Genomic DNA, 18,655 nt, shown 5'->3' on the forward strand with positions numbered 1-18,655 from the left:
GACTTCTTATCCCTAAATTCCACAAATGACTAGCGAACACACAGATAATTCCCGGCCTGAGCCCGGCTGGAGGGACGTGTTGGCGATGTCCTCAAATAGTTTGGCATGGCTGCCCGTGTCGAATGCCTTCGATAGGTCCAGTGCCACGAGGACCGTCCTATCACATGGCTTGGGCTGATTGAAGCCAGGGCAAATATGTGCAGTGTTGGCATGCAAAGCAGTTTTTGTGCTATGGAGTCTTCCATGCTCGGCGCATGGAAATTCTCCTACACTGCTCGGGAGGAGTAATGCCTCAAGCGTCTTTGCTGCTGGTGAGAGAAGGGAGATCGGTCTGTACGACTGCCCCAAACTCGGGTCCTTTCCAGGCTTCAGTAGCGGGATCACTCTGACCATTTTCCAGATATCGGGAACTATAGGAGCGCTAAAAGACAGGTTGAGGACAGTAGTAAGGTACTCAACTCAAGGTAAATCCAGATCCTTCAGCAACAACGTAGAGATTCCATCGGGGCCCAACGACTAGGATCATTTGGCGCCACGGATGACATTCGTAACTTCGTCCGCGGTAAATTGTATTACCTGTCCATCGGCTCGGAGACGAATACGGCGAATGGCTCTCAGAACAACGAATCCCATCACAGTTCACTGAAGCGGCGGTTGGTGTACTTTCTGAAGCCAGCCCAATCGGTCTTCTTCTGAATGATAAACGTCCAGCGCTCAGATGTTATGATGTCGGGTGGTCGTTCGATGGTGAGCATTATGCGGAGGTGGTCTGACCCCAAAGAGATTACTGCTTGCCAGGATGCATCACTCAGATCAGGGGATGCAATGGAAATAAGGGTGTATGGGTTACATGTACACAAAACCATCAGTCATGGCTGAAAAATCAAAATCATTCGATTTTTTCGATGATTGGCGTTTACACAGAAATATATAATCATTGTATTCGTCGTTCTTGTAGCCACATTTTGATGTGGATGTGACGATTGACATCAAGCTCATGTAGTTGAGCAAGCTCGTTCCGGTCCAAAAGACTGATCGCTGCTGAAAAGCACGTTCCGTCCAAAATAAAATTGCAAAGAGTAAAGAATTGTATGGAAAATTCAATAAAATTAAAGAAAAGAAAAATCGATGTACCGTTTTTGGCAAAAGTTCTAATCAACACGTACACACGATCAATGATGTGTCGTATAAAAGGCCTTTAAAAAAGCTGCACCGAGAAAAAAGCTGCGCAGAGATAAAATTTTTGCTTTGCTTACACTGAAAAATGTTTGTCCTAATTTTAAGGATTCGAGTCAAAGATTAGCAAACATAATTTATTGATGATCAATTTTCCAACATTTTAAGGTGGTCTCATGCGAACAGTTGTTAACAGCCGACCAGGTTTGACGGTATTCACATTTAATTGTTTCGCCATGTTGAGTCTTATTCCTTTTCGATTACGTTTTTGTTATAGTAACATTTACGGACTTATTCCAGTTCTTGAGTAACACATGTTCTTAGTGGTTTCGTATTCGTTGCGATTAGTTGGCCGTATGCAAACAGGCTCAGACATTTTTGTGTTACTTAATTATATCTATCAAACAGGCACAAAATGACCGGATTAGATATTTTGGACCTTTATTATACCAGTTATCTTCCCATAGATTTCGCCGCTCACCAGGAGCCTTACCAAAAGTTCAGCCCCCGGTTTGCAACACCTTGAATATATGTAGTTTAGAACTTTTTTTCAAATATTAACTAATAGTTCTCAGCGATCACTGTATGCAAAAAGCATCAAGGTCACTTGGAGTCCTGCAAAATGCATATGTAAACAAACAACAAAATCTACATTCGTATTTTTGTGAATAAACCAAGAGGTGTACAAAAAATTATATACAGTTATAATACAGTTAAAATTATGTACAGTTTTGCCAATCAGAAACTGAAAACGGAACTAGTTCCAGTTTATCGTTCCTTAGTTCAATTTAGTTCTTAATCCAAAGTAATTATTTTGGTATTGGAAAAATATGGCACACAACACAATTGACTCACAAATAAAAAGGCATTAAGTTCGGTCGGGACGAACTTTAGATACCCACCTTCTCGGGTATATATATAAACCACCTTTCGTCATAATCCGGTGAAAAGTAAATATTTTATGCACCCATAGCAGCTGTATCCAAATATGGTCGGATTTGGACCAAATTCTGCTTGGTCTAATAAAAACAGATCACTATTCAATTTTGCAGATCAAAAAATAGGTCTTTTTTGCAGCTATATCCAGATATAGACCGATCACAACCATCAAATTTCAGAGAAATCGTACAATAATTGCGCCTTTAGTGGGCCAAGACTTTAAATGGAGAGATCGGTCTATATGGAAGCTATATACAAATCTGGGCCGAATCGAAAAAGGATTGTGATGAGCTTAACGCAACTCAATGTCTAAAATTTCCGAAATCTGGACCAATCTGTACCAAATCGAAAAAAAAATGTCGGAGGATTTCTAAGAACTTAACGCAACTCAATGTCTAAAATTTCCGAAATCTGGACCAATCTGTACCAAATCGAAAAAAAGATGTCGGAAGGCCTAACAACACACTGACCCAAATTTCAGCGGAATCGGATAATAAATGTGGCTTTTATAGGCCTAAGACCTTAAATCGGCAGATTGGTCTGTATGAAGATATAGTCCGATATAGCCCATATTCGAACTTAAGCTGGGTATGCACCTCCTGCGAAATTTTCGTTTGCAGCGAAGACGCCACTGAAAAATGGTTGTGTATAATACAGGATGGCAACATACATCGATTTATATTTTTGGCCGAATTTTAGTCATTTTTGACTAATAAAGTACATATGTGCTGTAATTGATCGTTTTTATTTGTGTTTTGTTATATATATAGTACCCGTTTAAATTTCAAATTTCACTTAAAACGCATTTACGAAATTTCCTCTTTACTAAACAAAAAGAAAAAAACAAAGGTATTTAAAGACCAGCAAACGAAATGACATAAAAAATCAAGACACAGCTGAAAGAGTTGAATACAATCGGAACGAAACTGAAAATTAAATTAAAAGAGACAAGGAACTATAACAGTGAAAGAGATGGAACTTGTACCGGTCGTTCCATTTAGGGAGTCGTTAGTTGGTACTAGTACTTACTTTTACTTATTTTAAACCTTAAAGGATAAGGATAAAAATTCGCAAAGTTTGTTTTCCCTTTTGCGAATTCGAAAACCGGAAAAGGCCTCTATATAATATTTTTTATCGATTGTTTCTTTATTAACACAACTATGTTTAACTACAAATATATAATAAAGATACTAATTTAAATTAAACATAAAAATGTGCCACTGATTATATCAAGTTGTATTTCTTTCATCGATTTACATGTTGATTTAAAACGCTCCGCTTAATCGCAATGAAATCCAAAGATCCAATACCTTTTTGTACTTCAATATTTTGCTCTTCTTGTTTATTCGACAGGTCTGAAAAATAAAATAAGTTACTTAAGAAAATGTGTTTTTATATACAATATTATACATATTAGTTGCGTCTAAGTGGCATTCCGCAAACAGTCTCAGACATTTTTTGTGTTACTTAATTACTTAAGAAGTGTATGTAATGAACAAAAATGTCGAAGTGGATATTTTGGCCCTTTATTATGCCAGTTATCTTCCCATAGATTTCGCAGCTAATACGGATTCTTTTAAAAAGTTCCGCTCCAGGTTTGCAGCACTTGAATATATGTAATTTAGAACTTATTTCCAAATTTTAACTACAGCGGTCAAAAAAAGTATTCATCATTCAATTTTTTTTTTTTAATAAGTCTACAAAAGACAATTGGAATAAAAACATATTAAACTAATGATGCAGTAGTGCTTGTGTGATATATATGTACACAATTTCATTGTTTTTAAAGAAAAAAATAGTATTTATTGGAACAAAAAGGGCCATTTTACAGCTGAACACAAAAAATTTAACAAAAAAAGTATTCATCATTGCAAAAAAACAAAAAAATAAATAACATAATTTAAAAAAATTAATACTTTGTTATTCGACCACCGCGTCTTATAACTTCTTTTAAACGGTTTGACATCGATTGGACTAATTTAGCGGTTATATTTTGGTCTATATTAGTCCATTCCTCCATTATCACCTGTTGCATTTGACTCTTGCTCGAAAAATTGCGCGTTCTCAATTTGCGTTCGAGATGTTCCCAAAGATGTTCAATTGGGTTCAAGTCGGGACTTTGAGGAGGAGTTTTAATGACTTTGGGGCAGTTATACAGCATCCACATCTTGGTATTTAAAGCAGAATGTTTGGGGTCATTATCTTGATAATATTGAAAGTTATTACCAAGCCCAAGTTTTACAGCACTATCTTTTAAATTCCTCTTTAAAATGTCAATGTAATACTTATGATCCATTACTCCATTAATAATTTCAAGATTTCCCGCTCCTGAAGCCGCCATACACCCCCAAACCATTAAACCACCTCCACCATGTTTTACAGTAGCAACTGTGTTTCGTTCTTCAAGCTCTGTATTTGGTTTTCTGTACACTATGACCTTTCCATCGCACCCAAAAAGATTAAACTTGCTCTCGTCTGCAAAAATGACTGTTTTCCAAAATGATTCGGGCTGTTTTACATACATTTTTGCGAAGTTTAGCCTTTTCACTCGGTTTATTTTATTTATAAAGGGCTTCTTACGTGCAGTTCTTCCTCTGTAACTATGCCTTTTGAGTGTATTTCGAATTGTTTGTGTAGTAACTTCCTTCCCTAAATATTCCATAGTGTTTTTACGAAGAATGGTCGCATTTGTCTTCGGAGTTTTCTGAACTTGCCGCACTAGCCAACGCACATCTCCAACTGAAAGTGCTTTTGGTCGACCAGATCTTGGTTTATTGTCAACAGTTTTCGTTTCTGTCCACTTTCTGATGATGGATTGTATAGTAGATCGTGGTCTATTTAATATTTCACTGATAGTTTTTTGAGTTAAACCATTCCTGTGGTGTTTTATTATCAAAACTTTTACCTCATCAGAAACCATTTTGACAAAAACTATATTTTCAATGAAATTAAATATTTGCTGTCAAGGGCAAAGCCTCCTTTACTAAATAAAACAGAAAAGGGGGATTCCCAAATAATATTTGAATTTGACTTTGATGATAGCACATCAATGAATACTTTTTTTGTTCTGTTTTTGGTGTTATTATATAAAATTGCATTTTTTGCGCTAATTAAATTTATTTTTTGAATTTATTTTAAAACATATTACGAAAAATAAACTATTGCATAAAACTGCATTATTTGTTTACTTTAAATTTTCTTCAATTACCCAAAATAAGTGAATTTATTATCAATTTTGCTAATGATGAATACTTTTTTTGACCGCTGTATAAAGTTCTCAGCGATCACTATGCAAAAAGCAGCAGCCACACCTAGGCTCCCGCAAAACGCATATGTGAATCAACTATTTAACGAACAATACAATCGCAAATCTACATGCACATTTTTGCGTGTAATTCCAAGAAGTTTAAAAAAAATTATATATGATTTTCCAGTGCAGTTTTGCCAATAAGAAACAGAAATGACAATGGCTTGCATATCTGAGAATTCGTGTAAGAACTGACATTCTTTGATCTGTTACTTAAAATAGACTTATAGGCAGAACGATATTCACATACGTGCATACATACATATTTCTAATTCTGCATGTATGTCTGTTGTTCTTTTTGCACACACTTGTACAAACTGATCTTCTACCTACACACATCTTAGATTTGTTTACATAGTCCGTCGATACACGTCATGGCGTTATTGTTCGTACATACAAAGGACCGATCGCCGCGGGAGCAGGGTGGCCATTGGTTATTTAAAGGCACCAATAACTCGAGCATCATAGGCACTCAGTATTTGTGCAAGAGCCGGTGCCGCCCGGCCTCTCACTGAGACTCTCCGCTCGATACCGCGTCCGCGACTGCCGTTGCAGCTACTCCGATCTGTGTGGTTTTCATCGGACCTCAATGTTTCAGACTGTGTGGTGTGTGTGTGTGTGTGTGTGTGGGGGGGGGGGGGGGGGGGGGGGGGGTAATGTAGACTAACATTGTAAATACCATGTTCAAACGCTTCCATGGAATATAAGCTGGGGGAAGTTACGTATTAATTGATCATTTTGTAGTTTTAATTCGACATATCCTTGAATAAGGGGCGTGTCGACATTTTCCACTATTTTAGCTAGGTGCTTTAAAAGGGGTTGCGCCACGCGCTTGCAGTTTTTGGTTAGTGTTCCTGTTATAGTTACTATTGTAAATTTTTCCAACACCGACTTTACGTTTTCGTACTAGTTTCCAAGATCTAATTTTAATTTGATTTTGTAAACCGACTAAAAAATATTGAGAATATTAAACCAACACAATAAAAAAGCAAACAAAATGAACTCAACACATTTTTGAACTTTACACGTTAGGAAATACAGAAAAATATATTTATCATTTAAACAAAAAATTAATGTTTATTCTTGAAATTACCGAATTGTTAGCCCTGTTTGCTAAAACTTTGTTGTTGGCTTTTTATTTTCGTTTCAATGTCAGTCGACAACTCTTGATATTAGAATTTATAACGAAAACTGTCCAAAACCTTCCCACAGTTATTAAGAGTTTATTTTAAGCAGTTGCACAGTGGGAGAAAATCGAAAAAAAAACTAATAACAAATATGCTGTGTGACAACGGGTAGAGATATCTCTTTGATATCTCTACCCGTTAATATGCTAATACAGATCGGCCTTCAACGAGTTGTGAGGACATATGGATAAATTTAATAGCTGGATCAAAAAAATTTTGTAGACCGATTTGCTTTGATTAAAAGAAAGAGTCTTCAACCAATACACAAGAGTTAGATCAACGCATTGAGCAAGTGTTTTAAAACTTGAAACCAATCACCGTCAAAATAATGGACGTCAAAGGACTTTGAACTTAAGGAAGAAAAGAAGAGAATACAGGATTGATAATACTGCAAGACGTTTTTAAAAGATTCAGAAACCACATAATTTGATGGCGATAAATGGCAAACACTAAAAATGTTTATCCATGGAAGCCAATAACACCGACACTTCATAAGATATTGCATCATGGTAAAATCATAATAGAAAATAACATTCTTCCTTTGGGCGAACTTACGAAAGAACCACAAGAAACCGCGATTTTCAGCACATTCAGCAGTTCCACGCAAGAAAATGTTCCAGAGAATTCCAAAATGACGATATATTTAAAAAAAATCTTTAACATTTAATAATTCTAAAGAATTTGAGGATTTGATTTACCTTTTAGATTTAGATAGCAATACAGACGATTACTTTCAAGAAATAAAATAATTTAATAATATAATAATAAATGTTTATAGTCTCCTAAGGAATGTGTCATAAGATTAAGTTTTACATGTATTTTATAAATGAAGATAATGTAACAAAAATCTTTACCTTAATTCATGTGTTAATACCAATTTTTTAGTATAAGGCATTCCAGGTGAATTTAAGGTATTTGAATATGTGAAGGATATACTTGGGCCAAATTTGGCATCAGTCAGTATTTTGATATTGCAATTCACAAAATTGGAGGAAAAATCCACCTTTCGACTTTTATACAAATGTTTTATATTTTATATACACAATTTTTATATTTTATAACACATATTTTATATAAACAAACAAAAAAAGAAAAAATTAAGGTTTTAAGCAAATTTTTCAATAAAGACTAATCAAGGAAAGTACCTTTTTTACCAAAAAATGCAAAAGATAAACTTTTTTGACATTTTTTGATTTCCAAACTGTATAACTTTTAACTGAATAATTAGATTTGTCGCAAATCCAAGTTATGCATAAAAATTAAAATCGAACCACAAATGCCATCGCAAATTGCAAAATACAAAGCAGATCTGAGTCAAAATTGCAATAAAAAATTAAAAGTTGCATATCTCAAAAATTGAAAGTCGGAGTACAGAGGGTACCAACTTTAGGAGCCTGCCAATAATGGTCCGGACCACCTAGGGCCTTGATATTTTGCACACAAACTCGCTAACACTTCAGCTCTGACCATTCCAAATTTCAAGAGATATCTCTACAGCATATTTTTTTAGATTTTTCCTACTGTGCGTTGGTTCACAGGAAGTTCAGACATTTATTTATTTTACCTTACGAAATTCGAAGCCATATGACGCCGATTTTATCAATTCCATGGGACTACTGGTACGTTAACTGGTTTAAAAAAAAATTTTACCTAATTTCTAAATTGAGGTATGGCTTTGATATTTAGTGCCCCTGTTCGATTAGACAAAGTGTCGATATGTCCAAATACATTTAATATATACTCTTGATATCAGGGCTGATACATTTCCTCATGAACATTCCATTTAAGCACAGACATTAGGAGGGGAAAACCACAAACTATAATATGTTTCTGATGTTCTTGCGAGGATTCGAAACCAGGCGGTCAGAGTCATAGACGGACATGCAAACCTCTGCGCTACGGTGGCCTCCTCCTTTCATGTGAAAGTAATTGGAGAACAAATTTTTGTCAACAATATTGAATATACACATACATTCAGATTTGAATGATACTGATCAACAGCAAATGCGGCCGCAAAATCACAATATTTCTTTTACTCACACAATACGCATAGTGTTGGTAAAGCCAGCTCCTTGTTTCCAGCCAGTTACAATGACAACTTGATCTCCGGTCTTGATAAATCCATTCTTTTTACCAACTTGCACGCCAAATTGTACGCGAACATCGACATCCTTGAGCCAGTCACTTAGTGGGGGTTCTGATTCGAGACAAAAATAGAAGGATTTAAAGCATGGAATATTGAATTTAAGCACAAACCTGTATAAACAAGGGGCACCAAGCCTCTGTACAAATGAGCCTGGCGAGCTGTCTGGGAATAACGTGTCACTGCGATAATTGGACATCTGGGCCGATATTTGCTTATGAGGTATGCAGATTTTCCGGTGGTAGTAATCACTACTATTGCTGCGGCCAAAGATTTGTGGGCAGCTTCAACAGCGGCAATTGCTGTGGCATGAGCCGCATCTAGTGTAAATGACTGTGTTGCACGAACCAAATCATTGAACAGATTTCGATGCCACAATGCAGCTTCCGCCTCCTTACATGTCTTTGCCATAGTTAACACGCATTCCAATGGGTATTCACCCTTGGCGGTTTCGCCGGATAGCATAACACAGTCGGCACCATCCAGGACAGCATTGGCAACGTCTGATATTTCAGCGCGAGTAGGACGTGGCTTTTTGATCATAGACTCTAGCATTTGTGTGGCGCAAATTACAGGTTTGCCAGCTTTATTACAACGCGAAATGATTGCCTTTTGGGCTAAGAAAACCTTTTCGGGGGGAATTTCGATACCCAAGTCACCACGAGCCACCATAATGCCGTCAGAGGCCGCAATAATTTCATCCAAATTGTGCATGCCTTGTTGATTTTCAATTTTTGAAATTACTTTAATGTTTTTACCATTCTCGCCCAAAACGCTCCGAATTTCAGTTAAAGCCGCTGCGTTGCGAATAAATGAAGCAAATATTATATCAACTCCCTGCTCAACACCGAATTTCAAATCGGATTTATCTTTTTCCGATACTGCAGGCAAATCGACTGGCACGCCCGGCAAATTAACACCTTTGCGTGAGCCCAAGCAACCGCCATTCTCAATTTCACATGTAAGTGTATCGCCGGAAACTTCTTTTACAATCAAAGATATTAAGCCGTCGTCAACGTACACGCGATTGCCAGGCTTGACCACCTTTACAATATTCTCATAATCCACATATACAACGTCTTTGTTTCCCTTCTCGGCGTACTGTTTATTTGTAGATAATTTAATAATTTCATTTTTCTTCAATTCAATCTCAGCAGTGCCGCTACCCTCGATCAGGCCAGTACGAATTTCAGGACCCTTAGTGTCCAAAGCAATGGCGACAGGATACTCGTAGCCCATTTTCTCAGAGTAGTTTTTGGCAGCCTGACGGACATTTTTCACAGTTTCGGCGTGATACTCATGTGAACCATGCGAAAAGTTCATACGGGCAATATTCATGCCAGTGGCCATCATTTTCTCTAGCATGTCAACGCTAACTGAGGCGGGACCAATCGTACATATAATTCCTGATAGACGTATTTGCGAAACCGAAGCATCAAACTGCAAACGGCACATGTGCTCCAACTGCGAATCTGCTTGTGCGGCCATCTTTTGGGGATACTCTTCCGGCTAAAAAAAAAGGAAAACATTTTCACATTATTCATTCATACATTTGCTCAGTTATCAGTTTCGTATTTTCTCTCATTTATTAAATAATCGCAACCTTAGTTCGAATGCGTTGTAATTGAAAAAATTTTGCGTTGTAAATTGAAAAAATTTTGCGTTACGGACGCAAATTTCCAACTGAAGTTGCCAATGCCAGTTGCTAAAAATGGGACTTCTCGGATAACGCTTTTTTAGTTGTTCTGTTGTTTATATAAATAAGTAATATTAAAATAAAGAGGAAATTAATTTTCTCTGTGTTCAAATTGTAGTTGGTGTTCGTAGGCATCACCATGTTGAAAATTGTATAATAAGTAGATCGGTTTTTATGGTAGCTATATTAAAACATGGAACGATTTGGCCCGTTTGCAATCCGACCTACAACAATAAGAATGTGAAAATTTTCAAGCTGTTATCTTAAATCGTCGGAAGTTAGCGTGCTTTCCACAGATGGAAGGCATAGGGTTTAAAATGTCGTGACGATCAGGAGTATATATACTTTATGGGTCTTCGACCAAAATAAGATCGATTTGGCCGTTTACAATCCGACCTACAATAATAAGAATGTGAACATTTTCAAGCGGCTATCTTAAATTGTTCGGAAGTTAGCGTGCTTTCGACAGATGGAAGGACATAGCTTAAAATGTCATGGCGATCAAGAATATATATACTTTATGGGTCTAAGACCAATACTTCAAGCTGTTACAAACACAATGATGAAGTGCTTACACCCCCACCCTATGGCGGAGGAGGTTTTAATATTTTTTTAGATGTTATTTTTATCGTTTTCATAAGTTTATTTGAAAGAGCAAATTTGGCATTGGGTAACATTTTTCATTTGAAAATATAATTGAAAATAAAAACATTTTCAATTAAATAATTAGGTGAATCAATTATTTTTTTTTTTTATTGAATGCGGATTTTTCAATGAATATCGTGATTAAAATTTATGTAATTTTCAATTAAAAAATTAATTGATTTGATCATTTTTTAATCTAATCTTTACTGTGATTCAATTACGATGGTGATTGAAAATTTTGTTTCAATTAAAAAATTTATTGACTCTTCTATGTACAGACAATAAAACACCCACACAGTCTTTTGACTACCTTATTAAATTTCTATACGCTTATAATCCTATGATAGGTATTTTTCAATTAAAAAATTAATTGATTTAATCTTTTTTTAATTTAATCTGAACTTTTTTTCAATTACGATGGTGATTGAAAATTTTGTAGTTTTCAATTAAAAAATTTATTGATTAAAAAATTTTAAACATAAAATGGGGTTGAAATTTTTATTTATTATTTTTTTTTTAATTAAAGAATAAGTTCTTTCTATAATTTTTTCAATTGAATCAAAAGTTTTTTGGACCCAACAGCACTCTTATAACTATTCGTTTTTAAATAAGTTTAGCCGTCCGAAATACTTTCTATGTCCAGAAGATAAAACACCCACACAGTCTTTTGACTACCTTATTAAATTTGTATACGCTATAATCCTATGATCAAAATATCCATATTAATGGCATAACGGTTTTGAGGGCCGCCATACTGTCCACATAAATCCAGAGTTTCGCAGATTGTAAATCCCTTCTCACATTTCTTTTGCGGTCCCACCGTGTCCCAGAGAAAACTCCCAAACCATTCCTTGACTCCATCCGAAGACGAGAGCCTAAAAAACCATAACTTATAATTACGATTTAACAGGGCCAGTTCTATTTTACATGGGGTCGAATTACCGCATACGTGAACGAGTAAAATCGTTCGAAATCTAACTGTTGTGAATTATGCAACTCTTTATTGAACGGCAATGTTTAGATCGATCATAATTTATAAAAACTTGGACATAAACATACTTGAAGCTCTCCGGCTTCAGTCCCTCCCTCACCTTCAGGTCTTTATTGTTATATGTTTTGTTTGAAATGTCAAATATTTAATAATTCATAATTGTCTCTTTACATTTACGGTATATTTATTCTACATTTAAGGTACATTTACAAAAGCATAACCAGGGGCTCAATTCTCTTTCTATGAAAACACAAAATGAAAAGTTTTTTTACATTTCCATAGCATTTCTGATTCTTGTTTTGGGTAAACACAAAAACAAAGACATTTTGTCAGCATGCTTTTAAATGAAAAAAAAAAAATAAAACATTTTTCCATTTTATGTTTTCATAGAAAGAGAATTTAACCCCAGGCTTTAATTCTAGTTAGTTTTTAATAAAAAGATAAACTATTTTAATGCAATGCATTTCAGTTCGCATCCACGATTAATCGACCGAAATAAAAAATGGTTTATTTATGGTAAAAATACGAATTATTTAATTTAATTAGGTTAGTTGAAAAAAAATTTTTTTTGAAAGAATAAACAATTTTCCAGTTCATTGGTTCTTTGAGTTGATAATAAATGCAAATTGAAAAATCGTTTACTAAAAATACAAATTTTTTTAAAGGTCCGATTTCAGCAAAATTTTTATTTGTAAATACAAATTTCTTAATTAAATCAAGATTTTACTTTTTATGTGTGTAATAGATATAAGTACAAAACCTAACATAGTTGAAAAGTCTCCTAACCAAAGACGAAACGCGTTCCATAGTGGTTTATGTGTTGCGATCTCTGGCTTTCCTTTTCCATTGCAAAAAATCTTCGATCTTACACAGAAAAAATATCGACTTAAAATTGACCAAATAAACTTGATGTGGATTTATAAAAACATTTTTAGCAAAGTGATTAATTGCTTTAATAATTTTTGACATTAAAATTCTATTTGTCATTGAATCATGTCATTTGATTGGTAGAAAAGACTAACGTTTAATAAATTTTTAATTGGACGTATTAAAAATTCCATTTAATGGCATAAGCAGTATGTATCTGTTTCTACAAAACGCAAGATGATATTGTGTTCTCTTTCACTCTCATGTTGTGTGAATAGAAGTTCAAATGGGCCACATATATTTACGCATACCACTATATGCAAAACTATGCAAAATTACTTGCTTCTCTCCCACACAAAGATATTTTACATTTGTGCATTCTTGATGTAATCCAAGAGAAGACATTGGCGTGGCTAGACGAAAATAAATTTGGCAAAAACAACTAGAAAGTGAAAACTATTTTTAAGGCTTCATAAAATTGCATAACCTTTAAATAAAATTAAAAACAAAAACAAAAAAATAAATAAATAGAGGAGTGCAAAACAGAAAAATCAAGAAAGTGAAAATATAAATGACAAATTATATATGTGAGACCCACCTGGGAATGGAGAACGTGGTAGAAATTAAATGTGGAATTTAAGTGCATCAATGCTCACGTATCGAATTGTATTGGAATATTAAATTATTCGCATATAAATTTGGCTTCTTAATTTGAATGACAAATATACAACTTCTTAACTCCATCCCTTTATGTTTGAACAAGTCTAAAATATCAATTATTTACTTTAATTAAGTCAGTTCAAAGTTTTTTGGAAGAAGAAACGATTTTCCAATAAATTGGTTATAGAGTTGATAACCGCTTTAATTGAATTATTCAGCTTATCATATATTCAAATTACTAAGTTGTTTATTAATAATAAAAAATCCTTTATACGGCCGATTTCAGCCGCAAATATACAAATTCGTAGTTAACCCAAGATTTCCATTTTTGTGTGAGTGGGGCATACACATTTTATTACGCCATTCGCAATACAACGAATTATTCACTTCCATCCCTACAAAAAATACATACAGGATCGTCGTAGAATTCCTAGGTTATCGAGATATGTATGTCTGTCTTCTTCTGGCTGTTGAAATCAGGCTATAGCCTTTCAATAGTGCAAAGTCTTCTTTATTTTTAACATATCGATGAAAAGCCGTATTTAAATATATGACATTTGGTTAAATATACGACACTGAACGTCGAGAATCCGAATCCTGGCAAGAACATGCTGGCGACTATTTTGAGGTATTTTGCCATGTAAAAACTTCTCCCCAAAGAGGTGTCGCTCTGCAGCACGCCGATTGAACTCGGCTATCAAAACGGTGTCCCCTATGATTGAGCTTAAACTTGAATCGAATGGCACTCAGTGATATGTAAGAAGTTTGCCCCTGTTCCTCAATGAAATGTTCATTGGCAACAATTTGCAAGCATAAAAATATCACGATTCGTTATTATTATCTTTTCATAAACGTTTTGTAAAAAATAGTTCGAAGTATGGTATGGGTCGAGGATGAGCATCGTATATTTACTCCGATTTCAACATTTGCAATAGGAGTCGACTAGAATCGTCGAATCCGTTATAACATCTTGGAAAGTATTACAACGTGTCGTCAAACCCATCTTAAGAAAACCTAACAAAAATTAGGTCAGTTTACCAACCTACCAAGAGAAAAAACCTACCAAATTTGGTAAGAACCTACCAAACAGTGCAACGCTCGTCACAATGCATTAACAGCCAGTAAAATATTTTCCCCGCGATCGGGAGAACACGTAGAACCATCAAACGGTGCAACGCTAGTCACAATGCATTAACAATCAGTAAAATATATTCCCCCCTTTCGGGAAGACACGTAGAACCTACCAAACAGTGCAACGCTAGTCACAATGCATTAACAGCCAGTAAAATATATTCTTACGATCGGCAGGATACGTCGTAATCTGGGTCGTTTCCAGCTGACCGTACGTTGTAAACTGGGTCGTTTCCAGATGACCAAGAATCGTATGTAGATAGTTAGAATTTAATTGTATTAATGTCAGTAAGAGCGGCCATAAAAAAACATCACAACTCCATAAAAAAAAAACAGACAAGGCAACCGTAGACAAAAAAGGGGTTTTTTTAGATCTCATTTCGTGTAAATGTAATCGATTGTCTTTATTCATGACGGTATTCTGGGAAAATTGCATAATTTTGTGTTCATTGTTTAAGGAAAACAAAAAACAATTTTTATGTATGTAGTTTAAGATAAACTTGGCCTTCATCACAAATTCGGTTCGCACATACATATACGCCGCATGTACAAGGTCTGTGCACTGCACTTGAATTATTTTTGATTGGTTGTGTAACGGCAAGCAACGGGTAAATGATTTCTTAAATATACAAGACCAACACTTTCCCGAGCCACAGAACATTACACGTTTTTATGACCGAAAATACCTTCAATTTTGGAGCTTCATCATAGATGGTTGTATTCACCATTCTGCCTATGCGAACTATTCCTTGTCGGCTTCGAAAACTGCTAGAATGGTGCGAGTGCAGAAGAACTGCTGTTGCTGATATAACTAAACTCTCGGTGCAACACAATATTCTGCTACTTTCAAAGAGGGCACATACCACACGGAAGTGCGGATATATTTTTCAAATCGAAATTAACTGACAATAAAGAAGTATTTTCTCTTCTTTGTCTTTTGTGAAAGCTCAATATCTATTGGATATTCTCCTTAATTTTATGATATTTGTCACAATTTTATTTTCAGCCTGCTTTCGTAGTTTGCTACAGGAGAGTATTTTTGTTGTGGACGTCGTTTAGCCAAAACGATTCACCCGTCGGTTGTTAAGGCCAGCAACAAACTAACAACCAACCACCCAAAATCAAGTCAACAAAATGTTTACGGCCAAGAGAAAAATCTATTTGTTCTTATTTCTTTGTCAGAACGCAAGGAGAGTTTTTTGCACAGTGGTGTGTTGCCTAATGCAATTAAAAAAAATATATATGTATATATGGATAGGGGTGGACGTTGAGACTCTCACAAGAGAACCTGCATGTTTTCTCTTTTCTTGACACATACACATTTTCGTGCAAATGTGTGGAGAGGAGAATGCAAAATACCAGACATTTGTTGACCGACTGAATTCTTTAGCTAATAAAAACGTTATAAAAAATGTGTCATAAAGCTTATTGTTTTGAAATTCCCACTAGGGCTGGCCTAATAAATGCAAATTTTTACATCAAAAATGGTTTTATTGTTTTTCAAATCATCATCCAGCTTGATTTATACACTTTTGCATGCACTCAAACCAATTGTAGAAGCACTTTTTCCACTACGATTGAGACACCTTTAACAGCATATGCTGGTGACGAATATCATCGACCACGCATTTTTATCTTAATGTGTGTGAATGAAAAGAGGTTATTGGGTGCTAAGTCAGGGCTGTACGGCGGATGACCCACCAATTCTAAATTTTGGCCGGTAAAAGAGTACGATTATGTTTGTAAGTGTCAAACATTCTAATGGAAATGTCAAGTTTGTACCTAGCAACACTTAGTGCCGCCTAGGTCAGAAACTTATGTAGCGGCCAGTAAAACATCAAAATAAACTTGTTTGTTGTCTATCGTATTACCTATAGGTTTATTTTCAAAAAGCCACTACATTATACAAAGTACGTATTTGTTTTAATCAGGTGTCAAACTTTCTAATGGAAATGTCAAGTTTGTACCTAGCAACACTTAGTGCCGCCTAGGTCAGAAACTTATGCAAATTTAATTTTTTTTTGCGATTTTCCTCGTAAACTGCACTTTAGCCACGCTCCTTGGTGACATCCCTCTTTCACTCTACGGGGTTAGGACTTCTTATCCCTGAATTCCACAAACGGCTGGTAATCACACAGATAATTCGTGACCCAGCATTTTTGGCCTGGCTGGAGAGACGTGTTGGCGATGTCCTCAAATAAGTAGTTTGGCATTGTTAACCGCGTCGAACGCTTTCAATAGGTCCCGTACCACCAGGACCAGACTGTCATGTACACTTAGTTTTGGTTCCACAGCGCAACGTTGCAAAATCTTAATAACATTTTATTAAGATATAATCATACTAAATGAAACCAGATTTTTTTTTTGCTTGAAAATGTCTTATAAAGTATATGACGCCACAAAATTACACGTTTTAGAATTTTTTTTCTTATGTTAAATATTTTTGGTTTGTTTTGATTGAGTAGTGTGAATTAATGTTGCCATTTTTTGTAACTGTTAAGTTTGATCTTTGAAGTGAGTGTTAGATTCTCTCAAGACTAGGCTTAATTGTGGTTGAACGTTGAACATAGTAATTAAAATTTGTCTAGTGATCATCCCATTTCAACCAAGCCGAATAAAATTAAAGTCTAGTAATGAGGTCATTTTACCAATGCATCGACTACGTACTTGGCTCGAAATAAAAGCTTTAGGTCAAATTTAAGCTGTGGCCGGGCGAGGACCAGCAAATTTGACAAATTTTGGATGGCAAAGAGAGTTTTAAAAATTTTTTACAGTTTCACTCAGCACATCGAACTCTATCCCCATGAAAAAAAAATTACCTCACTTGGCGAGGGGACTGAAAACTGCTTTTGCTCCAAAATTATCCATGCAAAGGGGTATTACGTTCTTAATTTGTGTTTTGGAGAGCGGTTATTTTTGGACAAAAATCTCCAGCGCTGACAAAGCTTTTACTTTGCTTCAGCTTCGTTAACAACTTCACACATAAGTAAATAGAATATGGAAGGGGTAACAGCTGGAGTGATACCCAAAGAGGTATGTGTCAAAGTGACACCAACGACCTTGGGCACACTATCAAAGGACAATATGACATAGCCGTAAATAAATGGTTGTTACAAATCGACTTAAAACATTTTTTTTTGTGACAATAAAGTTTAAGATGTGAGAAACCACTTGTAGCAAAAACGTGAGCGCGATATTTAACTTTGGTGTCTAGGTTTGACCACAGACCTAAATTCTTGTCAATATAAACAGATGACTTTGATTTCACCTCTGTCAGTTTTGGATGCATGGAACTGATGATTCAAACCAATTGCGTCGCGGATATTCTATGCGCTTGGATTACAATGCAAATTCAAATAGTGGCCCTTAAGTGCATACAGCAATTAACTCACCTTAGCTTCCGTGTTTTAAAAAATAAATGCTTTGATGCTTTGCAAGAAACTTTAAACTTTGGTACCGGGCGGGCGTGGTAAATCTGTTTTTTCTTGGAATGGTTTAACTTAGGGATCCCAAAGTCGACTTTCCACTAATCGATAAGTTGACTTTCGACTAATCGATTAGTCGACTTATTGTGTAAAAAAGTCGAAAAGATGAAGTCGACTTTCAATGAATAAAAAATGGAATCATCGACTTTGCAGTAAAAAAATCGAAAGTCCAAACATGTCGAAAAGTCGAAGTGGAACAATCCAATAGCAGCCGGTTGTACGTACCGGATTGGCCCGATAATGTCCTTTATCGGCAATTGGAAATCCTTCAACCAAAATCGTTTAGTTCAAAATTTAGTCTGAATCAAATATATGGTACGATTTTCGAATGGTAGAAAGCCAGTGAAATATTTATCAATACCCATGGAGAAACAATTAAAGGTGGACTCATTATTATAACAACCTCAAATCATATGGTGCAATCCGCC

General features: G+C 35.4%; 1 protein-coding gene across 2 annotated transcripts; it reads right to left on the reverse strand.

The window, feature by feature from the left end:
- Window positions 1-3,237: 3,237 nt before the first annotated feature.
- On the reverse strand, window positions 3,238-18,258 carry LOC106087314 (pyruvate kinase). Of its 2 annotated transcripts, none has more exons than XM_013252310.2 (4): window positions 18,135-18,258; window positions 8,866-10,261; window positions 8,650-8,806; window positions 3,238-3,470 (listed from the first exon to the last, which is right to left on the reverse strand). In XM_013252310.2, the coding sequence occupies exons 2-4, from the start codon at window positions 10,238-10,240 to the stop codon at window positions 3,458-3,460; spliced, it is 1,545 nt and encodes a 514-aa protein (XP_013107764.1). In that variant the 5' UTR covers window positions 10,241-10,261; window positions 18,135-18,258; the 3' UTR covers window positions 3,238-3,457. The 2 variants fall into 2 exon arrangements, with proteins under 2 accessions (XP_013107764.1, XP_013107762.1); XM_013252308.2 differs by lacking the exon at window positions 18,135-18,258 and adding an exon at window positions 15,429-15,841.
- Between the last annotated feature and the right edge of the window lie 397 nt (window positions 18,259-18,655).

The sequence above is a fragment of the Stomoxys calcitrans genome, chromosome 2, assembly GCF_963082655.1.
Source record: "Stomoxys calcitrans chromosome 2, idStoCalc2.1, whole genome shotgun sequence".
Classification (NCBI taxonomy): Eukaryota; Metazoa; Arthropoda; class Insecta; order Diptera; family Muscidae; genus Stomoxys; species Stomoxys calcitrans.